At 47.4% G+C, this 25,480-nt stretch overlaps 1 protein-coding gene across 1 annotated transcript in view; it reads right to left on the bottom strand.

Moving 5' to 3' along the window:
* Positions 1–25,480, bottom strand: part of LOC134573416 (rho guanine nucleotide exchange factor 3-like) — a 61,426-nt gene that overhangs the window by 21,722 nt on the left and 14,224 nt on the right. Inside the window, exons 4-5 of the mRNA XM_063433170.1 lie at positions 5,127–5,234; positions 3,241–3,405 (exon numbers count right to left, since the gene is read on the bottom strand). Coding sequence (XP_063289240.1) covers positions 3,241–3,405; positions 5,127–5,234 — 273 coding nt within the window. The remainder of the gene's footprint in view (positions 1–3,240; positions 3,406–5,126; positions 5,235–25,480) is intronic.

Raw genomic sequence — 25,480 nt, 5'->3', positions numbered from 1 at the left:
ATATACCCCAAACTACATACCTTATACCCACCCAATATACCTCAAACTACAAACCTTATACCGACCCTAAATATACCCCAAACTACATACCTTATACCCACCCAATATACCTCAAACTACAAACCTTATACCGACCCCAAATATACCCCAAACTACATACCTTATACCCACCCAATATACCTCAAACTACAAACCTTATACCGACCCTAAATATACCCCAAACTACATACCTTATACCCACCCAATATACCTCAAACTACAAACCTTATACCGACCCTAAATATACCCCAAACTACATACCTTATACCCACCCAATATACCTCAAACTACAAACCTTATACCGACCCTAAATATACCCCAAACTACATACCTTATACCCACCCAATATACCTCAAACTACAAACCTTATACCGACCCTAAATATACCCCAAACTACATACCTTATACCCACCCAATATACCTCAAACTACAAACCTTATACCGACCCTAAATATACCCCAAACTACATACCTTATACCCACCCAATATACCTCAAACTACAAACCTTATACCGACCCCAAATATACCCCAAACTACATACCTTATACCCACCCAATATACCTCAAACTACAAACCTTATACCGACCCTAAATATACCCCAAACTACATACCTTATACCCACCCAATATACCTCAAACTACAAACCTTATACCGACCCTAAATATACCCCAAACTACATACCTTATACCCACCCAATATACCTCAAACTACAAACCTTATACCGACCCTAAATATACCCCAAACTACATACCTTATACCCACCCAATATACCTCAAACTACAAACCTTATACCGACCCTAAATATACCCCAAACTACATACCTTATACCCACCCAATATACCTCAAACTACAAACCTTATACCGACCCTAAATATACCCCAAACTACATACCTTATACCCACCCAATATACCTCAAACTACAAACCTTATACCGACCCTAAATATACCCCAAACTACATACCTTATACCCACCCAATATACCTCAAACTACAAACCTTATACCGACCCTAAATATACCCCAAACTACATACCTTATACCCACCCAATATACCTCAAACTACATACCTTATACCCACCCAATATACCTCAAACTACAAACCTTATACCGACCCTAAATATACCCCAAACTACATACCTTATACCCACCCAATATACCTCAAACTACAAACCTTATACCGACCCTAAATATACCCCAAACTACATACCTTATACCCACCCAATATACCTCAAACTACAAACCTTATACCGACCCTAAATATACCCCAAACTACATACCTTATACCCACCCAATATACCTCAAACTACAAACCTTATACCGACCCTAAATATACCCCAAACTACATACCTTATACCCACCCAATATACCTCAAACTACAAACCTTATACCGACCCTAAATATACCCCAAACTACATACCTTATACCCACCCAATATACCTCAAACTACATACCTTATACCCACCCAATATACCTCAAACTACAAACCTTATACCGACCCTAAATATACCCCAAACTACATACCTTATACCCACCCAATATACCTCAAACTACAAACCTTATACCGACCCTAAATATACCCCAAACTACATACCTTATACCCACCCAATATACCTCAAACTACAAACCTTACACCGACCCTAAATATACCCCAAACTACATACCTTATACCCACCCAATATACCTCAAACTACAAACCTTATACCGACCCTAAATATACCCCAAACTACATACCTTATACCCACCCAATATACCTCAAACTACAAACCTTATACCGACCCTAAATATACCCCAAACTACATACCTTATACCCACCCAATATACCTCAAACTACAAACCTTATACCCACCCAATATACCTCAAACTACAAACCTTATACCGACCCTAAATATACCCCAAACTACATACCTTATACCCACCCAATATACCTCAAACTACAAACCTTATACCGACCCTAAATATACCCCAAACTACAAACCTTATACCCACCCAATATACCGCAAACTACAAACCTTATACCGACCCTAAATATACCCCAAACTACATACCTTATACCCACCCAATATACCTCAAACTACAAACCTTATACCGACCCTAAATATACCCCAAACTACATACCTTATACCCACCCAATATACCGCAAACTACAAACCTTATACCGACCCTAAATATACCCCAAACTACATACCTTATACCCACCCAATATACCTCAAACTACAAACCTTATACCGACCCTAAATATACCCCAAACTACAAACCTTATACCCACCCAATATACCGCAAACTACAAACCTTATACCGACCCTAAATATACCCCAAACTACATACCTTATACCCACCCAATATACCTCAAACTACAAACCTTATACCGACCCTAAATATACCCCAAACTACATACCTTATACCCACCCAATATACCGCAAACTACAAACCTTATACCGACCCCAAATATACCCCAAACTACATACCTTATACCCACCCAATATACCTCAAACTACAAACCTTATACCGACCCTAAATATACCCCAAACTACATACCTTATACCCACCCAATATACCGCAAACTACAAACCTTATACCGACCCCAAATATACCCCAAACTACATACCTTATACCCACCCAATATACCTCAAACTACAAACCTTATACCGACCCCAAATATACCCCAAACTACATACCTTATACCCACCCAATATACCGCAAACTACAAACCTTATACCGACCCCAAATATACCCCAAACTACATACCTTATACCCACCCAATATACCGCAAACTACAAACCTTATACCGACCCCAAATATACCCCAAACTACATACCTTATACCCACCCAATATACCGCAAACTACAAACCTTATACCGACCCCAAATATACCCCAAACTACATACCTTATACCCACCCAATATACCTCAAACTACAAACCCTATACCGACCCCAAATATACCCCAAACTACATACCTTATACCCACCCAATATACCGCAAACTACAAACCTTATACCGACCCCAAATATACCCCAAACTACATACCTTATACCCACCCAATATACCGCAAACTACAAACCTGGGCAAATTGAAAATATCCTCATATCAGCTACTTAGTTACAAAACTTGCAATGTTCAATTCACTGCAATTCCTGGTGTATACTTGTCTCTGTACAAGGACGAACGTTGAGTGGATTGTACCCTATCTGGCCCATTGACTCACCTCCTGCCTTTTGATCTCTCGTGAAGACAGTTCTTCCCTGGCGTTGCTGAAAGTCTCACTCCACAGCTTGCTGCTTCGTTTCTTTGGTCCGGCTCCTGGATCCCAGCTCCGTGTCCGCGGAGAGAAGTTGAATAGGCGACTGTCATTCTTGGAGCCAATAGAACGCTACACAAACATAGTCACAATTAGGGCCTACATAATGAACATAGCTCCAACTAGGAGCCCCAATCACTTATATCCCAGAGCCCCATTCCTCTATTCTACTCCAATCCCAGAGCCCCATTCCTCTATTCTACTCCAATCCCAGAGCCCCATTCCTCTATTCTACTCCAATCCCAGACCCCAATTCCTCTATTCTACTCCAATCCCAGACCCCAATTCCTCTATTCTACTCCAATCCCAGAGCCCCATTCCTCTATTCTACTCCAAGCTCAGAGCTCCATTCCACTATTTCACTTCCATCCCAGAGCCCCATTCCTCTATTCTACTCCAATCCCAGAGCCCCATTCCTCTATTCTACTCCAATCCCAGACCCCAATTCCTCTATTCTACTCCAATCCCAAACCCCCATTCCTCTATTCTACTCCAATCCCAGAGCCCCATTCCTCTATTCTACTCCAATCCCAGACCCCAATTCCTCTATTCTACTCCAATCCCAAACCCCCATTCCTCTATTCTACTCCAATCCCAGACCCCAATTCCTCTATTCTACTCCAATCCCAGACCCCAATTCCTCTATTCTACTCCAAGCTCAGAGCTCCATTCCGCTATTTCACTTCCATCCCAGAGCTCCATTCCTCTCTTCCACTCCTATCCCAGAGCTCAGATCCGCTCTTCCACTGCCATCCCAGAGCTCCATTTCTCTATTTCACTCCTATCACAGAGTTCTATTCCAGTTCCATCTCAGACTTAATTAACTAAATAACCGATAGTATCTAACTTCCCCATCCCCAGCCACACACTAACTGCCCCATCCCCAGCCATTCACACACTAGCCGCCCCATCCCCAGCCATTCACACAGTAGCCACCCCATACCCAGCCATTCAAGCACTAACTGCCCGTCCCCAACCATTCACACACTAACTGCCCCATAACAGCCATTAACACACTAACTTATTAGAAAGAGGGAAGTGCTCATGCCATTGTACAGAACACTGGTGAGACCTCACTTGGAGTATTGTAGGTAGTACTGGAGACCGTATCTTCAGAAGGATATTGATACCTTAGAGAGAGTTCAGAGAAGGGCTACTAAACTGGTTCATGGATTGCAGGATAAAACTTACCAGGAAAGGTTAAAGGATCTTAACATGTATAGCTTGGAGGAAAGACGAGACAGGGGGGATATGATAGAAACATTTAAATTCATAAAGGGAATCAACACAGTAAAGGAGGAGACTATATTTAAAAGAAGAAAAACTAACACAACAAGAGGACATAGTCTTAAATTAGAGGGACAAAGTTTTAAAAATAATATCAGGAAGTATTACTTTACTGAGATGGTAGTGGATGCATGGAATAGCCTTCCAGCTGAAGTGGTAGAGGTTAACACAGTAAAGGAGTTTAAGCATGCATGGCATAGGCATAAGGCTATCCTAACTATAAGATAAGGCCAGGGACTAATAAAAGTATTTAGAAAATTGGGCAGACTAGATGGGCCGAATGGTTCTTATCTGCCGTCACATTCTATGTTTTTATGACCAGCCATTCACACACTAACTGCCCCGTCCACAGCAATTCACACACTAACTGCCTCATAACTAGCCATTCACACACTAACTGCCCCAGCCATTCGCACACTAACTGCCCCATTCCCAGCCATTCAACACCAATTGCCCCATAACCAGCCATTAGAATGAATTGCTCTCTCCATTCTATTTGCCATTACCTGGATTGAGAGGCCGAGTTTCTTGAGAGGAGTGACTTTGGGTTGTGGGGAACTGCTAGCTGCTGACAACCCTTTGGTGACCGGTTTAATCCTCTTGGTGCTGGGCTCCTGTGTGAGTAAACAGACAAATCAGTGTCATCACTTTTTGAGTGAGGACTGTGACAGGGTCTGCCCGGGCTATATCAGCTATACATGGAGAACTCATCAATGTCTCTGGGTCAGAGAGAACCAAGGGAGAGGGGCCTGCAGTCAGAAAACCAGGCGAGAGGGGCACGGGGTCAGAGAAAACCAGGGGGATGGGGTTTGGGGCAGAGAGCACCATGGGAGAGGGGCCAGGGTCAGAGAGAACCATGGGTGTGCGTCTGGGGTCAGAGATAACCAGGGGAGTGGTGCCGGGGTCAGAGAGAACCACGGGAGAGCACCCGAGGACAGAGAGAACCAGGGGAGAGCGTCCAGGGTCAGAGAGAACCAAGGGAGAGCATCCGGGGTCAGAGAAAACCAGGGGAGAGCGTCCGGGGTCAGAGAGAACCAGGGGAGGTCGTCCGAGGACAGAGAGAACCAGGGGAGAGCGTCCAGGGTCAGAGAGAACCAAGGGAGAGTGTCCAGGGAGAGAGAGGAGAAGCGGAGAGGCGCTGGGGTCAGAGAGAACCAGGGGAGAGCATCCAAGGACAGAGAGAACCAGGGGAGAGCGTCCAAGGACAGAGAGAACCAGGGGAGAGCGTCCAAGGACAGAGAGAACCAGGGGAGAGCGTCCAAGGACAGAGAGAACCAGGGGAGAGCGTCCAAGGACAGAGAGAACCAGGGGAGAGCGTCCAAGGACAGAGAGAACCAGGGGAGAGCGTCCGAGGACAGAGAGAACCAGGGGAGAGCGTCCGAGGACAGAGAGAACCAGGGGCGAGCGTCCGAGGACAGAGAGAACCAGGGGCGAGCGTCCGAGGACAGAGAGAACCAGGGGCGAGCGTCCGAGGACAGAGAGAACCAGGGGCGAGCGTCCGAGGACAGAGAGAACCACGGGCGAGCGTCGAGGACAGAGAGAACCAGCCGCGAGCGTCCGAGGACAGAGAGAACCAGCGGCGAGCGTCCGAGGACAGAGAGAACCAGGGGCGAGCGTCCGAGGACAGAGAGAACCAGGGGCGAGCATCCGAGGACAGAGAGAACCAGGGGCGAGCGTCCGAGGAAAGAGAGAACCAGGGGCGAGCGTCCGAGGAAAGAGAGAACCAGGGGCGAGCGTCCGAGGAAAGAGAGAACCAGGGGCGAGCGTCCGAGGACAGAGAGAACCAAGGGCGAGTGTCCGAGGACAGAGAGAACCAGGGGCGAGTGTCCGAGGACAGAGAGAACCAGGGGCGAGTGTCCGAGGACAGAGAGAACCAGGGGCGAGCGTCCGAGGACAGAGAGAACCAGGGGCGAGCGTCCAGGATCAGAGAGAACCAAGGGAGAGTGTCCAGGGAGAGAGAGGACAAGGGGAGAGGTGCTGGGGTCAGAGAGAACCAGGGGAGAGCATCCAGGGTCAGAGAGAACTAGGGGAGAGTGTCCAGGGTCATAGAGCACCAGGGGAGAGCGTCCAGGCTCAGAGAGAACCAAGTGAGAGTGTCCAGGGAGAGAGAGGACAAGGGGAGAGGCACCGGGGTCAGAGAGAACCAGGGGAGAGCATCCGGGGTCAGAGAGAACCAGGGGAGAGCGTCAGAGGACAGAGAGAACCAGGGGAGTGCGTCCGAGGACAGAGAGAACCAGGGGAGGGCATCCGAGGACAGAGAGAACCAGGGGAGAGCGTCCGAGGACAGAGAGAACCAGGGGCGAGCGTCCGAGGACAGAGAGAACCAGGGGCGAGCGTCCGAGGACAGAGAGAACCAGGGGGAGCGTCCGAGGACAGAGAGAACCAGGGGCGAGCGTCCGAGGACAGAGAGAACCAGGGGCGAGCGTCCGAGGACAGAGAGAACCAGGGGCAAGCGTCCGAGGACAGAGAGAACCAGGGGCGAGCGTCCGAGGACAGAGAGAACCAGGGGCGAGCGTCCGAGGACAGAGAGAACCAGGGGCGAGCGTCCGAGGACAGAGAGAACCAGGGGCGAGCGTCCGAGGACAGAGAGAACCAGGGGCGAGCGTCCGAGGACAGAGAGAACCAGGGGCGAGCGTCCGAGGACAGAGAGAACCAGGGGCGAGCGTCCGAGGACAGAGAGAACCAGGGGCGAGCGTCCGAGGACAGAGAGAACCAGGGGCGAGCGTCCGAGGACAGAGAGAACCAGGGGCGAGCGTCCGAGGACAGAGAGAACCAGGGGCGAGCGTCCGAGGACAGAGAGAACCAGGGGCGAGCGTCCGAGGACAGAGAGAACCAGGGGCGAGCGTCTGAGGACAGAGAGAACCAGGGGCGAGCGTCCAGGATCAGAGAGAACCAAGTGAGAGTGTCCAGGGAGAGAGAGAGGACAAGGGAGAGGTGCTGGGGTCAGAGAGAACCAGGGGAGAGCATCCAGGGTCAGAGAGAACTAGGGGAGAGCGTCCAGGGTCATAGAGCACCAGGGGAGAGCGTCCAGGCTCAGAGAGAACCAAGTGAGAGTGTCCAGGGAGAGAGAGGACAAGGGGAGAGCATCCGGGGTCAGAGAGAACCAGGGGAGAGCGTCAGAGGACAGAGAGAACCAGGGGATTGCGTACGAGGACAGAGAGAACCAGGGGAGGGCGTCCGAGGACAGAGAGAACCAGGGGAGGGCGTCCGAGGACAGAGAGAACCAGGGGAGGGCGTCCGAGGACAGAGAGAACCAGGGGAGGGCGTCCGAGGACAGAGAGAACCAGGGGAGGGCGTCCGAGGACAGAGAGAACCAGGGGAGAGCGTCCGAGGACAGAGAGAACCAGGGGAGAGCGTCCGGAGTCAGAGAGAACCAGGGGAGAGCGTCCGGAGTCAGAGAGAACCAGGAAAGTGGTGGCGGGGTCAGAGAGAACCAGGAAAGTGGTGGCGGGGTCAGAGAGAACCAGGGAAGTGGTGCCAGGGTCAATGAGAACCAGTGGAGTGGGTCCGGGGAAAGAGAGAACTAGGGGAGTGGTGCCGGGGTCAGAGAGAACCAGGGGAGAGAGTCCAGGGTCAGAGAGAAACAGGGGAGTGGACCCGGGGTCAAAGAGAACCAGGGGAGAGCGTCCGGGGTTAGAGAGAAGCACGGGAGTGGGATTGGGGTCAGAGAGTACAAGGGGAGAGTGTCCAGGTTCAGAAAGAACCAGGGAAGTGGTGCTGGGGTCAGAGAGAACCAGGGGAATGGGGTTAGGGTCAGAGAGAACCAGGGGAATGGGGTTAGGGTCAGAGAGAACCAGGGGAATGGGGTTGGGATCAGAGAGACCCACGGGAGTGGTGCTGGGGTTAGAGAGAGCCAGGGGAGTGGGGTTGGAGTCAGAGAGAACCATGGGAATGGGGTTGGGGTCAGAGAGAACAATGGGAGAGGGGCCGTGTTCAAAGAGAACTAGGGTTGCACAATTATGTAAAATGGTAGCTTTGGGGGCAAACAAGCACGCATACACGTAGAGGCGTGTTCCAAAGCAGGGAAGTCTCATGGGGAAAAACGCTCCATGTTTCTGGTGTCTGAGGGAAGAAACAAGCTGCCTCTTGTAGCCGTTCTGTGAAAGTAGCCGATTGATGAAACGCCGATAAGGAAACCTCCGCCGCAAGCTTTATCCTTACCTCATCTCCTAGCCCGGCCTATGCTTTACTGCAGTCTCTGTGAGTCCGTCTACTACCACTCAAGCTAAAATAACAGTTTGGCCGGCTGGCTCTGGGTTTGCGACATGTGGAAAAGTGGGTACGTCCTGGAGTGGGCCTTCGAATAGAGGAGGCGCCTAAACCAGTCAGATATCCCTACACAAAAGATTTGATGCAGCTTCAGCCTGAGGACAGGATAAAGAATTGGATGATATCCAGCATTATACAAAAGTAACAGGTCCTAACAACAATTTTTTTTGTCTTGGTGATCAACTCCAGTGGCCATGTGGTTACGCCATAAGTAATTAGAACAGACTCGTTGGTCGGGTGGTTATCCAACATTCTCTGAAGGTCTTGAAGCAGCACAAAAATGTGGGAGTAGGAAGAATTCTGCATAAAAGAACCAATATCTGTCGATATTAACAAGAAGAAACACACATACCAAACTTTTTTTTGTCTATATGTGGGTGTTTCTCTTTTTAAGGAAGTACTGTGGTGGAACCAGCCTCACCACTGTCCACTGGAGGAGCCTGGTTGCTCGCCTGCTCCCTTTAGACCAGGGGTAGGCAACCTTCGGCACTCCAGATGTTGTGGACTACATCCCCCATAATGCTCTTACACCCATAATGCTCCCAAAGCATCATGGGAGGTGTAGTCCAAAACATCTGCAGTGCCGAAGGTTGCCTATGCCAGCTTTAGATTATGGCCCGGCATTTAAAACCTTTTATTTTCCCTGCAGAAAGGCGTATTCGTGCCTTTCTGCCGGGGTGTTCTGTAGATTCAATCTATCGAACAAAGTACCGAACAATCGACCACTTGGGAACTGGAGTGTGCCGTCAATTGACCGCCCAGAAGCTGCGGTTAACTGCAGCTTAATTGACGAACGCTGGGTGGCCTTTGTTCGTTTGCCGAACACGTGGCAGCGGCCATTTTAACTCCCGAACGGCCAGCGGTGTTTAGCGCCCAAACTATGGAACTGAAAACGGACACTTATTTGCGCATACACCGCTGAGCCGCCAGCCTCCTTACCTCTGCATTCAGTATGAACAGCATCACCCCAGATAGCCATGCCATGGAGCCTATTCGAGTAACGAAAGGCTATGGGAAAGACTTTGGCTCCATGGCGATTGAACTGTATGTATGTGATCTGAGCGCCATTCGGTAATAATGTGCGCTCAGATCTAAGCTATCTGGGGATATGTAGAAAGTGTATGAATTATGGGATAAATGTAACAGTATGTAATTTTATGTCTTTTTACTGAAAATGTGTGTAATGGAGTTTTCCCTCTGTCCTTGGAGATAATTGGATTACTACCCAATTATCTCCAAGCCAGAGAGGAGGGATTGTGATGCATTGTGTGATTGTTGAAATGTGTAAGTCTGTGATTGGTCCTTTTACCCTTTGTGTCCCAGTCTTCCATCTGGTCTCCTAGGGGAGTGTCCACCAGGTGGGAGACCTGCATAAAAGCCGGGCAGTTAGCCCCAGTAAAAGAGATTGACCCTCAAAACGAAGTGTCGTCTCGTTATTGGGGGATTTGGATTGTATGCCGATTGCCAGGAGTGTAAGCTGATTGTATGCTTTTCCTGTTCGGCTGTTTCCCGAGTTCGTGTGTTTCCTGTTCGGGAGTTGGCGGATTCGTGTAGTTTGCAGTTCGGGAGATTGGTGCTTGCAGTAGCTGCCTCTGCATCTGGAAAGGGGAATATCGCCTAAACGGTTTTTAACCTCTTGTGTGCAAAACGGTCCGTTACAAGTACCTATGGCTATTTGAGATTAATTTTGTTATTTATATATATACTCTATGGACTGAGTATTTGGGGTAGCTTATGAACCACATGGGAAATCAACTAGGCACTTGGACATTTGTAGCAAAAGCGCAAACTGTTCTTATTTATTTTTTTATCCTTTCTCCTTTACTTTGAATGCCAATATAACTACATACCAGAGTAGGGCCAGCAAAGATAAAACTCTAACAAGGAAAGATAGAGAAACAATGGAAATGGAACTGAATAGTAGAAAAGAGAAAAATCTATCAGGTTATTTTCACCCAATTCTCAAAAAGATAGATAAAAAAAATCTTAATAAGCTCTTTGTTAGCTCCAAAGGATAGACTATCATCTGGGAAGACACAGGCAGCAGAGCGATTAGATTTATCCACCGACCCAGAACAAACAACAATTACCCCAGAAAGATACGGGAGATTACGAAAGATATTAAATCCGATCTACTTGATCTAGGGAATAGAGTCCAGCCCTTAGAAGGGAAAATAGAATCTATACAGGCTTCCTCATACAAAACCAGAGACAAACTAACACAACTTGAATCCAAGGTAGAATCAATGCGGAACAGGGTAGTAGACCTAGAAGACCGGTCCCGAAGGAATAATGTAAGAATTAGAAATATTTCTGAATCCATCACCACAGATAAATTAGAGCAATACCTGCTTGAATTCTTTGAAACCCTGGGAATTACAACTGAATCCTCTCAATTAACAATGGAAAGATTCCATAGATTACATAAACCATTATCAGTATCGGAATCTCTTCCCAGAGATGTAATTATGGCCTTCTCATCATATAGAACCAAATCACTACTAATGAAGACTTCATAGAATTAAAAACCTGAAAAATGTAAAGACCTAAAAATCTTCCAGGACCTCTACTTCTCCACTAGATTCGCTAGGAGAAACTTTAAAGGACCACTCTAGGCACCCAGACCACTTCAGCTTAATGAAGTGGTCTGGGTGCCAGGTCCTTCTAGGGTTAACCCATTTTTTCATAAACATAGCAGTTTCAGAGAAACTGCTATGTTTGTGAATGGGTTAAGCCTTCCCCTATTTCCTCTAGTGGCTGTCTCACTGACAGCCGCTAGAGGCGCTTGCGTGATTCTCACTGTGAAAATCACAGTGAGAGCACGCAAGCGTCCATAGGAAAGCATTATGAATGCTTTCCTATGTGACCGGCTGAATTCGCGCGCAGCTCTTGCCGCGCGTGCGCATTCAGCCGACGGGGAGGAGAAGAGGAGGATCGGAGGAGGAGAGCTCTCCGCCCAGCGCTGGAAAAAGGTAAGTTTTTTCCCCTTTCCCCTTTCCAGAGCCGGGCGGGAGGGGGTCCCTGAGGGTGGGGGCACCCTCAGGGCACTCTAGTGCCAGGAAAACGAGTATGTTTTCCGGGCACTAGAGTGGTCCTTTAACCCCTTAAGGACCAAACTTCTGGAATAAAATGGAATCATGACGTGTCAGACATGTCATGTGTCCTTAAGGGGTTAAAAAAGAAGCAGAGGGAATGCGAACACAAGGCATTAAATATAGTTGGGGGTTTCCTACTAGTTTGATTGTCTATAAGGATGTCGTCAGATCAGTATTCAAAAACCAAGAAAGAGCTAAAGAATGGCTGGAGAAACAAAAATGATACACAGAGGCAGGTGCTAATTACCGAAATGGCAAAGGGGACGGACCGGCGATATATACAGGGAGTGCAGAATTATTAGGCAAGTTGTATTTTTGAGGATTAATTTTATTATTGAACAACAACCATGTTCTCAATGAACCCAAAAAACTCATTAATATCAAAGCTGAATATTTTTGGAAGTAGTTTTTAGTTTGTTTTTAGTTATAGCTATTTTAGGGGGATATCTGTGTGTGCAGGTGACTATTACTGTGCATAATTATTAGGCAACTTAACAAAAAACAAATACATACCCATTTCAATTATTTATTTTTACCAGTGAAACCAATATAACATCTCAACATTCACAAATATACATTTCTGACATTCAAAAACATAACAAAAACAAATCAGTGACCAATATAGCCACCTTTCTTTGCAAGGGCACTCAAAGGCCTGCCATCCATGGATTATGTCAGTGTTTTGATCTGTTCACCATCAACATTGCGTGCAGCAGCAACCACAGCCTCCCAGTCCCAGACACTGTTCAGAGAGGTGTACTGTTTTCCCTCCTTGTAAATCTCACATTTGATGATGGACCACAGGTTCTCAATGGGGTTCAGATCAGGTGAACAAGGAGGCCATGTCATTAGATTTTCTTCTTTTATACCCTTTCTTGCCAGCCACGCTGTGGAGTACTTGGACGCGTGTGATGGAGCATTGTCCTGCATGAAAATCATGTTTTTCTTGAAGGATGCAGACTTCTTCCTGTACCACTGCTTGAAGAAGGTGTCTTCCAGAAACTGGGAGTTGAGCTTGACTCCATCCTCAACCCGAAAAGGCCCCACAAGCTCATCTTTGATGATACCAGCCCAAACCAGTACTCCACCTCCACCTTGCTGGCGTCTGAGTCGGACTGCAGCTCTCTGCCCTTTACCAATCCATCCATCTGGCCCATCAAGATTCACTCATTTCATCAGTCCATAAAACCTTAGAAAAATCAGTCTTGAGATATTTCTTGGCCCAGTCTTGACGTTTCAGCTTGTGTGTCTTGTTCAGTGGTGGTCGTCTTTCAGCCTTTCTTACCTTGGCCATGTCTCTGGGTATTGCACACCTTGTGCTTTCGGGCACTCCAGTGATGTTGCAGCTCTGAAATATGGCCAAACTGGTGGCAAGTGGCATCTTGGCAGCTGCACGCTTGACTTTTCTCAGTTCATGGGCAGTTATTTTGCGCCTTGGTTTCTCCACACGCTTCTTGCGACCCTGTTGACTATTTTGAATGAAACGCTTGATTGTTCGATGATCACGCTTCAGAAGCTTTGCAATTTTAAGAGTGCTGCATCCCTCTGCAAGATATCTCACTATTTTTGACTTTTCTGAGCCTGTCAAGTCCTTCTTTTGACCCATTTTGCCAAAGGAAAGGAAGTTGCCTAATAATTATGCACACCTGATATAGGGTGTTGATGTCATTAGACCACACCCCTTCTCATTACAGAGATGCACATCACCTAATATGCTTAATTGGTAGTAGGCTTTCGAGCCTATACAGCTTGGAGTAAGACAACATGCATAAAGAGGATGATGTGGTCAAAATACTAATTTGCCTAATAATTCTGCACACAGTGTAGATCAATGAGAAATGAATTGTAGAGGGAAACATAGGAAGGCAACTATCTTCCCTTTTTTAGGGTAATTTATACATACAATTTGTTGTATATGCCCCTGCTAGAGAACAGATAAGTACCCTGAATAAAATTATAGCGATGGTAGATAAAGTTAGAAAAGGACCGGTTATCTGGGCTGGAGATTTTAATATGGCAATAGAACCTAGCCTAGATAAAATGTTACCAAGGGGTTCGGTTATATCTCGAGAGGTAGTCAAACAAGCACAAAGTCTCAATAGATTTATCAAGAGAAATGGCCTCCACGACGTATGGCACATCTTCCATCCAGATAAAAGCGATTTCACTCATTGGTCAAGGCTACATAACTCATATTCCCATATAGATCTGGTTCTGTGTGAATCTATACTCTTACAAAAGATAAAAAAGGTCTTATTGAAATAACATGGTCAGATCACAACTCTATCTTCTGAGCTATAAAGTATCAGGTGGAGATGAGGTTATGCACTTCGGCGTAAAGAATACACAAGCAACGTATACCCTTAATGGAAGCGAATTAGGGATAACAACACACGAAAGGACTTGGGAATTATTATAGACAACAAACTATGCAACAATGTGCAATGTCAATCAGCAGTGGCCAAGGCCAGTAGGGTATTGTCATGCATGAAAAAGGGCATTAATATAATATGTGCCTCTTTATAAATCACTGGTAAGACCACATATTGAATATGCTGTGCAATTTTGGGCACCTGTTCTAAAGAAGGATATAATGGCACTAGAAAAAGTGCAGAGGTGGGCTACAAAATTAATAAAAGGAATGGAACATATCAGCTATTAAGAAAGGTTAACAAATTTAAACCTATTTCGTATAGCAAAATGTCGCCTGAGAGGGGATTTGATAACATTATACAAATATATTCGGGGCCAATACAAACCATTGTGTGGAAATCTATTCACAAACCGGACTTTACATAGGACACGGGGCCATGCGTTTAGACTGGAAGAAAGAAGATTTCGTCTAAGGCAAAGGAAAGGTTTTTTACTGTAAGAACAATCAGGATGTGGAATTCTCTGTCTGAAGAAGTGGAGTCCATACAGATGTTCAAAAAGCTACTAGATGCATACTTGCAAAAACAGAATATTCAAGGATATAATCTTTCAATGTAGGGTAATAACTGCTTGATCCAAGGATAAATCTGACTGCCATTCTGGGGTCAAGAGGGAATTGTTTTCCTAGCTTGTTGCAAAATTGGAAGTGCTTCAGACTGGGTTTTTTGCCTTCTTTTGGATCAACAGCAAAAAAACATATGTGAGGAAGGCTGAACTTGATGGACGCAAGTCTCTTTTCAGCTATGTAACTATGTAACTATGTATATAGCCCTTTCAAAAGAGAATGAGATAAATACGGAAAACCCCTGTGAAATATCAGCTCTCCGTATTGGTAACCTCAGAGAAGAAATAAATCAAAGACTATTAGATAACGTAAAGGCCAGCTTAACAAAAGCTCAATTAGAAACTGTAACGGCTACCCAGATAGAGAGAGGGTTTCTGCCGTTGAAGACGTCCTTTTTCCCTGCAAGCTGCTGTGGAGAAGTAGGCTGATGTAATCCCATCCACGATATCCAGAGTGAGGAGCAGGTTCAGCTGTAAACAGGAGCAGAATAATATTCCCAAATAATCCCCTTCCAAGAACGAGACGAGGCTACGTTTTGAAGGGTCAAGATGAACTGAGGACTGGAACACCCAGCCTGCTTTTTATTAGAAATAGATACACACAGAACACTCCCAGGGGGAGGATGAAAACAACCAATAATACAGATGGTAACACCCCCACGTCTCCTCCCCTCAGATAACTACATAACCCAATTAAAATGTCCACATTTTTCCACCAGTTCTGGATGTACCCCAAAAACAGGGGGTACAGCTTTAAATCCGGTAGCGCTGGATAGCTCTCCTTCAGGGGGACAATATATCCAAAAATCACCCCATTCGGATGTATAGTTCGGGAGATACAACGTTCCAAAGTTTTGACCGACCGCACAGACCAACTAGCCGAAATTAGTTCCATGAGTTTTGGCCTTGCGGTCGGTCTCCGTTCGCACGGTAAAAAGGTATGATATTCTTGCCATCCATGCGAATCGCGGAGTTCGCTGGAATCCCCATAGATGATTGCATATAACTACCGAACGAGGGGACGTTCGGTAGTTTCCGTACGAACTTATGGAGGTCTGGAGGACTCAGCGGTGTTCGCCTGTTTGCGTATCCGTTTTCAGTTCCATGCGGTTACAGGCAAACACCGCTGTTCGCACACAAGATGGCCGCGAACACGTGCAAAGTCCCGAAATGGCGGCCACCTCTGTATTACACGCGAAATTCGCACGGAACCAGACGAACAGAGGAATGAAACGAATGGATGTGTAAATTGTAATTCCCTTGTTTGTTTCACATCCACCAGAGGTTGGGAGGGATCTGTTACACTGCTCCCCTTTTGTGGAACACTCCGGCAGACCCGGATTGATCCTTTTCGGGTCAACTTGGGGCTGTCCGGTCCTTTGTTAAGGCAATAGTTCTGTTTGTCTGGACAGACCGTCCGCGTTCCCATTAAACTTGCCAGGGCGGTATTGGATGGAGAAATTGTATGGCTGTAGTGCGAGACTCCATCTCAGTAAGCGTCCATTATCTCCAGCTACTCTGTTCAGCCATACAAGGGGGTTATGATCAGTAATTAAGGTGAATTCTTGACCATACAGATATGGGGTCAATTTCTTTAGGGCCCAGACCAGGGCTAAGCACTCTTTTTCCACTGCCGCGTAACTCACTTCTCTAGGTAACAGTTTTCTGCTGAGATACGCGACAGGGTGTTCGCCCCCGTCTTCGCCGACCTGGCTTAGCACTGCCCCCAGTCCGTACATGGACGCATCTGTGTGGACGACAAATCTTTTGTTAGGGACGGGGGCAGACAAAACAGGTGCATTGATTAAGGCTTGTTTCAAGGTTTGGAATGCTGTTTCACAGGCGGGAGACCACAGGACTACCCTAGGTAAGTTCTTCTTTGTTAAATCTGTCAAGGGTTTGGCGATGGCGCTGTAGTCAGGGACAAATCTCCTGTAGTACCCTGCTGTCCCTAAAAATGCTAACACTTGTGTCTTAGTGTGGGGTGTGGGCCAATTGGCTACGGCCTCTACTTTAGCGGGTTCTGGTCGTTGTTTCCCACACCCCACCCTGTGTCCCAAATACTGAACTTCAGCCATGCCAAAGTTACACTTCTCCGGCTTCAGAGTTAGGCCGGCGGCCCTAATCTGATCCAACACAGTCTCTATGTGTTGTAGGTGTTCCCCCCAAGTCTCGCTATAGATCGCAATGTCATCCAGGTATGCGCAAGCGAAGTCCTGGAAGCCATCAAGGAGGCGGTCCACTAAGCGCTGAAAAGTAGCTGGGGCGTTTTTCATCCCGAAGGGCATGACCTTAAACTGGTACAGGCCAAACGGGGTGACAAACGCCGACTTAGGGATAGCGTCCTTGGCCAGGGGAATCTGCCAGTACCCCTTGCACAAGTCAATGGTGGTCAGATAGCGTCCCCTGGCAATGCGATCCAATAGCTCGTCTACTCGGGGCATGGGGTATGCGTCTGTCACAGTTCGGTCGTTGAGGCGTCGGTAATCGACACAGAACCGGGTCGTCCCATCCTTTTTGGGGACTAGGACGACGGGAGATGCCCAGGGACTGTCGGATGGCTCTATAACCCCTAGTTTTAACATCTCCTGAATCTCCTTCCTCATCTCTTCTTTTACAGCTTCGGGAATTCTATAGGGAGTTTGTCGGAGCGGGGCTTGTCCTGGGGTTTCTACGTAATGGGTCGCTACAGGTGTGTAACCTGGCTCCTGGGAAAAGGTTAATCTCTTTTCAACTAGTAGTTGCTGGAGTTGTTCCCGTTCTGTGGGAGTTAATCGCTCCCCTAGCTGTACTGTATTAAGCAGAGTTTTGGACTCGGGGTTGGCTAATAGATCAGGGATGGGGAGACTGTCAGGGTCCTCAGTGGCGGGGATGCATATGGCGGCTATGTCTTCGGGCCGTTCTTGGTATTCCTTTAATAGGTTTATATGAAAGGACTTCTGTATCTTTTCGTCCTTGCTACTGGCAATGATATAGGTGGTGTCACAGACCTGGGCTACTACTTTGTAGGGGCCTTGCCAGGAGGTCTGCAATTTATTTCCTCGAACGGGTTTAAGTACTAGAACTTTCTGTCCTACCTGGAATGTTCTCAGCCTAGCGTTCCGATCGTACCAATGTTTCTGCCGACCCTGGGCCGCATGGAGATGATCCCGGGCCATCCGGGCTAACTGTTCCATACGGTCCCGCATTTCTAGCACATATGGTACGATGGGGACACCTTCGTGTTCCGTCTCTCCCTCCCAGTGCTCTCGGATGAGGTCGAGGGGGCCTCGCACCCTCCGTCCATAGAGCAGTTCAAAGGGAGAGAACCCAGTGGACTCCTGCGGTACCTCCCGGTAAGCAAACAGGAGGTGTGGCAAAAATCGCTCCCAGTCTCTGTATTCCGCCGTAAAGGTCCGTAGCAATTGCTTTAGGGTACCATTAAAGCGTTCACAGAGACCGTTAGTCTGGGGGTGGTACGGTGAACTAAGTAGGGGCTTAATACCACAGACCTTCCACAACTGCTGGGTTAAGTCTGCGGTAAACTGGGTCCCTCTGTCCGACAAGATTTCCTGGGGAAATCCTACTCTGGTGAATATCCCGACTAGCGCACTGGCGACAGTGTCAGCCTGGATATTCGTCAGAGCGACGGCTTCTGGGTAGCGGGTGGCATAGTCCACCACGGTAAGAATGTATTTCTTACCAGAGGGACTGGGGTTAGGTAGGGGTCCTACTAGATCGACTGCCACCCTGCTAAATGGTTCCTCGATCACAGGCATAGGGGACAGTCGAGCTTTCGGATGATCCCCTCTCTTCCCCACCCTCTGGCATACATCACACGTGCTACAGTAACGGCGCACGTCCTTCGAGATTCCTGGCCAAAAGAAGGTCTGAGTGATTCTGTAGGTTGTGCGGTTACCCCCTAGATGTCCTGCTAACGGAATGTCGTGGCCAATTCGGAGAAGCTCCAATCGGTACTTTCTAGGTACCACTAATTGGCGCTTCTGCGAAGGAGCACAGCCTCTCTTCCTGCCTTCGGTTAATCTGTATAATCGGTCCCCCTCCCATATAAAACGTTCCCGCTCATCCCCTCTATTGTCAGCTAGTTCTCGGTACTTTCGGAGGGTGGGGTCCTGTCTAGTTTCCCTCCCAAACTCCTCTGGGGTGTCCCAAGCTAGCGGTCTATCTGTAGTGTCATTGCTAGGTGTCTGTCGGTGGCTTACCTGGGTCTCCCGACCTGTTGGCGGATCGTCCTCGATACGGGTCTGTGAGCGGGTGGTCACGGGGCAAGCCGCAGCAGTAGTGGGTAAAAAGGCCGAGGCTAGAGGGCCAATATCATTGCCCAACACGACCTCAGCGGGTAGGTTGTCCATAATGCCCACCGTGGTCTTTCCTGACCCGACTCCCCAATCCAAGTGTACCCGGGCGGTGGGTAAGCGAAAGACAGCCCCCCCTGCGACCCGAACAGCAACAGTACGGTTAGACACAAGTTCTGGTTTCACCAGATGCTTTTGTATTAAAGTGATGGTAGCGCCAGTGTCCCTTAGGCCTTGTGCTATCTGTCCATTTACACGCACCTCCTGACGGTGGTGCTGGCGATTATCTGGGGAAGCCGCTTGTATGGGGTTGGCCTCATATAATATTCCCAGACATTCCTCAGGGCTCCCTTCAATTTCCAGGCAGTGAGCAGCAGCGGGGCGTGAAGATGGGCTTTCGGTGTTAGATGTGCGCCTCCAGTTATTATTGGCTGATCCCAACGGGCAAACACGGGCAATATGTCCCAGGTTGCCGCAGCGATGACACGTCACTTTGTAGGATTCCCGGGGCTGGTTGTTAGACCCTTGAGGACGTGGAGGTCCTGGGGGTACCGGGGCCCGGAATTCTGTGCGTGCAGCGTAGGTTGGGGTGCGGGCCTCTGTTCTAGGTGCTGGTCGTGTAGTACCTTGGCTCACTTTTCTTGTTTCCACATATTCGTCCGCTAGTCGTGCTGCCTCATTTAAGTTGGCTGGGCGGCGATCTCTCACCCAATCCTGTGTATCTGCCGCCAAATCTTGGAAGAAATGTTCCATCAAGAACAATTGTAGCACTTCTTCTCCGGTGTTAGCATTGCACCCTTGCATCCAATGTGATGCCACCCTTTGTAGCTTGTTTGCCCATTCCATGTGGGAGTCCGCTGCCTTCTTTTTGGACTCCCGGAAGCGACGGCGATACGCCTCTGGGGTGACTGCGTATCGGGTGAGTAGTGCAGCTTTCACCCGCTGATATTGTGTGATATCTTCGGCCGTGAGTGCCCGAAAAGCCTCATTTGCTTTTCCTGAAAGTTTTCCAGCCAGAATAGTAACCCATTGGTCTGGGGGTATCTGGTGCAGTGAGCACTGCCGCTCAAAATCTGCCAAATACCCATCAATTTCTTCCTCATTTTCTGCAAACGCTTTAAATGCAGTAAATGGTATTTTCCTCCCTGCAGCAACGGGAGGAGGAGTAGGAACTATATGTGTACTAGCTTGTTGCGCCAATACATGTTCCGTGTCTTGCCTCCTCTTAGTCTCGATCTCCTCTTTTGCGTTCTTGAACAGTCTGTCTAATAGCTCCGTGGTCTTTTCTGGATATAATGCTAATCTTCGCTGTACAATAGCAGTGAGTACATCGTTCTCGCTGACCGGTGCAATAGGTTCAGTTACCTCCATGGATCTATCCATTTCGTCCAGCTCCAGTAGGTCAGCTATCAGCTCTCTCCTTGGTCTGTTACTGGCACTCCTACCACGATTTTCCAATAGATCTTTCAGTGTGGGTCTTTTCAGCTTTGCATACTGAGACTCCATTCAGCACTTGCTCCTTGGGCAAAAAGAACCATCCCACCGCTGCCAACCAATGTAACGGCTACCCAGATAGAGAGAGGGTTTCTGCCGTTGAAGACGTCCTTTTTCCCTGCAAGCTGCTGTGGAGAAGTAGGCTGATGTAATCCCATCCACGATATCCAGAGTGAGGAGCAGGTTCAGCTGTAAACAGGAGCAGAATAATATTCCCAAATAATCCCCTTCCAAGAACGAGACGAGGCTACGTTTTGAAGGGTCAAGATGAACTGAGGACTGGAACACCCAGCCTGCTTTTTATTAGAAATAGATACACACAGAACACTCCCAGGGGGAGGATGAAAACAACCAATAATACAGATGGTAACACCCCCACGTCTCCTCCCCTCAGATAACTACATAACCCAATTAAAATGTCCACATTTTTCCACCAGTTCTGGATGTACCCCAAAAACAGGGGGTACAGCTTTAAATCCGGTAGCGCTGGATAGCTCTCCTTCAGGGGGACAATATATCCAAAAATCACCCCATTCGGATGTATAGTTCGGGAGATACAACGTTCCAAAGTTTTGACCGACCGCACAGACCAACTAGCCGAAATTAGTTCCATGAGTTTTGGCCTTGCGGTCGGTCTCCGTTCGCACGGTAAAAAGGTATGATATTCTTGCCATCCATGCGAATCGCGGAGTTCGCTGGAATCCCCATAGATGATTGCATATAACTACCGAACGAGGGGACGTTCGGTAGTTTCCGTACGAACTTATGGAGGTCTGGAGGACTCAGCGGTGTTCGCCTGTTTGCGTATCCGTTTTCAGTTCCATGCGGTTACAGGCAAACACCGCTGTTCGCACACAAGATGGCCGCGAACACGTGCAAAGTCCCGAAATGGCGGCCACCTCTGTATTACACGCGAAATTCGCACGGAACCAGACGAACAGAGGAATGAAACGAATGGATGTGTAAATTGTAATTCCCTTGTTTGTTTCACATCCACCAGAGGTTGGGAGGGATCTGTTACAGAAACTACTACTCTAAAGGAAATAAGGCAGATAAAATTCTGACGGCTAAGCTAAAAAAACGGACTGCCACTCAAAGAATTTACAAAATATCAAATAAAGGGAAAAGTATCTATTACCCCCCGGAAATCGATGAAGCCTTTGGATCTTTTAATCAGAATATGTACAATTAAAAAACTCTTAAAACAAATCTAGAGATCCAAGAGTACCTAGAGAAATGTGGTCTACCAACACAGAGGACCAAATCCGGGACTTTTAAACCAACCCATAACGGAAGAATATGTGGGATTAGGGATGGATCAAATTTAAAAAAAATAAAGCCCCAGGTCCAGGTGGATTCTCTGGAATATTTTATACCATTATGAAAGTTGGGGGGCGGAGCCTGCTAGCACACGGCACCAGACGCCATTTTTCATCTCTCCCGAACCTACAACTTAATCCAGGCAAAATCCGCTAAACGGGCACCCATCCAGCCCTACAACCCACATAATCAGAACCAGCAAGGCAAGAGGCACCGGCAGATGCCTTTTTTGCAGCCCCACAAACTCCCCAAGCGGAAACGCAAAACCGGGGCCTACACCTCGCCAGTGATCCGGGACCTGGAGGAATTTCTGTTCCGGCCGCGAGCAGAGAGGGTAGGACCTCCACCACCCCCCTCACCCACTGAAACGCCGGCGCTCATACCTGCAATGGGACGCAGATCCCAAAAAACAGCGCCTGATGGAGGGGATATCGGCGCGCTGCTGCAACGCCCGGCGCGGCGTGCCCCGCTCCCATGCCCGCGGGCGGAGAACAGGAGCCAGCTCACACTCCCCACCAGGAGCAGAGGGGACAGGAGACCCCCCAGGCTACACGGCCAGCGCAGGTACAGCAGCCTGACTCCCCTGAAGATGCAGCACCAGCCACTAAGGGAGACCTCAAACTCCTGCTTGCTGACATCCACAAGCTTTTAGCAGCTGACACTGCCCTCCTCAAGACAGAGGTACAACTGGTTACAGATAGGGTAACTACTACAGAGCAAGAAGTAGGGGAGGTTAAAACACACCTGACAACACTGGATGAACAGGTTCTAACTATACAGCATCACCAAAAACTCATGGCACTTAAAATGGCGACCATAGAAGACAGACAAAGGAGAATACACATCAAAATCAGGGGAATTCCAAATGCAATCACTGCAGAAGAACTGCCTCATTACGTAAGGCGTCTTCTAGCCAGCATACTCCCCCACGCAGCTGCAAAGAAAATCCCCATAGACGGCATCTACCGGCTCCCGACCTACACTCATCTGAAAACACCGGAGGCACGAGACGTCATCTTAAGGTGCGTCACAGTTCAGGACAAGCTTCATATTATGGCAGCGCTTAAAGACCGAACGCCACTGCCCTTCGAAGGCACAGAGCTAACCTTCTATCAGGACTTATCTAGGGCCACACTACTGTGGCGCAAATCATATGGTCCAACAGCAACACACGTCCTCTCATCGCCTGAGGAAGCCTCCAAATTTTTGAAATACCCCCGGCTTGCAGCACCAGACCCCGACACACCAAGGAGAACGCATGGAACGCATGACCGCCTCTCCTGATACCCCGGGAACAAGTGAACTGGGGGCACTGGGCACATGAACACTAACCGGTTGATAAAACACAAGATTTAATTAAGATGGACTAATATTTCCCTCCATCCCCGTCCCAATGGAGGAAAAGCCTCCAATATTACGCTACCACCACTGTCTCATGTTTTATTATGTTTATTATGTTTATTATGCCTTTTATTTTAAGTTGCTATATCGTTACCTGTAGGACGGATTACTCCGCTGACGCTACTTGAGTTATACTACCACTAAGACTGGTTGCCTTAAAAACACCCAACTGGACACATAGTCCACACAAGCATAAACCCCCTCCCCCCCCACCCCCCATGGTTAGGGGTTTCTTTTCCCCATGCCGAGGCAGAACGCACCACCACGACATTATCCAAAGCCCTAACACGCTAGAACCTATCATATTTCTTATACCACTGACAGAAGCTACTGTAGGGCCTGTAAACCACACCGACTGCCCAGCATGCAAGCCGCACCACAAACAGCTAGTCCCATAGTAGACTACAACGTATCACACAGACTGCTTAACCGACTACCACACACAGCTAGACCAACTCCACTGTGACTAATCTTCACTGTTACCCATTCCTGTTACGCCTTATCTGAAAATGTGCTTTTAACCGTATGCCATGTTTTATCTCGTTTAACATTATATGTATACATATATATAAGCTTGTTACCACTGAAATGGCAGCAAAGTGCTTGTTTGAAAACCTATGCACAACAAAATAAAGAATTAAAAAAAAAAAATTATGAAAGTTGATTTATGTAAACACCTTGCAAAATTATTTAATTTCTTTTCAGGCAGAAGCGAAATATCAGCTGAATTACTTCAGGAAAATATAATACCCATACTGAAAAACAACAAAGATCCTTCTCAGATTGAAAATTAACGTCCTATCTCACTCATCAATGGTGATATAAAAATATATTCAGCTATTATAGCTGACAGAATGAAATCTATAATCCCATTCCTAATCCATCCTGAGCAAAAAGGTCCTTCTGACAATATCTGTAGAGTAGCAGATCTCATTGACCTATCTAAAAGAAGGACTGAACAGAGTATCTTACGTTCACTTGATGCGAATAAAGCTTTCTACCAAGTTAGTTGCAACTTTATGTTCCAAACATTAAACAGGGGTTTCAAAGGCTGAATCTTACAGGCAATCTTTGCTCTCTATACCAATCCCTAAGCTAGGATAATAGGTTCGGGTATTACTTCTTCTTGGTTTAAAGTTTGAAATGGGACTAGGCAGGGCTGCCCCCTCTCTCCTATGCTATATATTCTTACTCTGGAGCCTCTTTCACAATACATCAGAATGAATAAAAATATTAAGGGAGGCAAAATTAAGTCTATATGCCGACGATGTCATAATGACATTAACAGATCCTGAAAACTCGATATACCCTCTCCTTAAAGAATTGGAAATATTCTGAAACATGTCAAACTATAAGCTCAGTACATCTAAATCAACTATTATGAGCGTAAATTTAGATATGGAAACCACAGATAGACTTAAAGGAGAATATACCTATAAGTGGGACACATAGTATCGAGTATTTATGTATAATTCCCATCTCTCATTCAAAAAATTTAATTAAGGCTAATTGGGAGGCATTGTTGAATCAGACCCTTAGAATACTTAATGATTGGAAGCCTCTGGAACTTTCATGGCTGGGACGAATTAACGTTATAAAATCCTATGTGCTTCCTGTTACGAAACCGCTATAGACAGTTACAACATTGCTCTTCCCTATGTTTCACACAGAACCTTGCTTCGGTACGGTAATTTTGTACCCCAACTCCCGAACTGATTGCCTGCTACTCATTCGTTATACTAACAACGGACCACCCGGCCCCTGGCGTGTGCCGCCACTTAACCCCGGTCACCCTTCCAATAACCGAACGGCTGACCACCCTATGAGCGGAACGCGTCCCTAATTAATCACCCAGAGAGTTGCGGTCTGCGGTTAACCGCAACCTAATTGATGGCTTCAGGGCATTTACGTTCGTGCCCTATGTCCCGAACTCAAACTACCGAAAGGTTCACGAACAAGGACCACCTACGGACTGGCGTGTGGCCTCAA

This window comes from Pelobates fuscus, chromosome 9, assembly GCF_036172605.1.
Source record: "Pelobates fuscus isolate aPelFus1 chromosome 9, aPelFus1.pri, whole genome shotgun sequence".
NCBI classification, from domain to species: Eukaryota; Metazoa; Chordata; class Amphibia; order Anura; family Pelobatidae; genus Pelobates; species Pelobates fuscus.
This window is presented reverse-complemented; position numbering and strand designations above follow the sequence as displayed.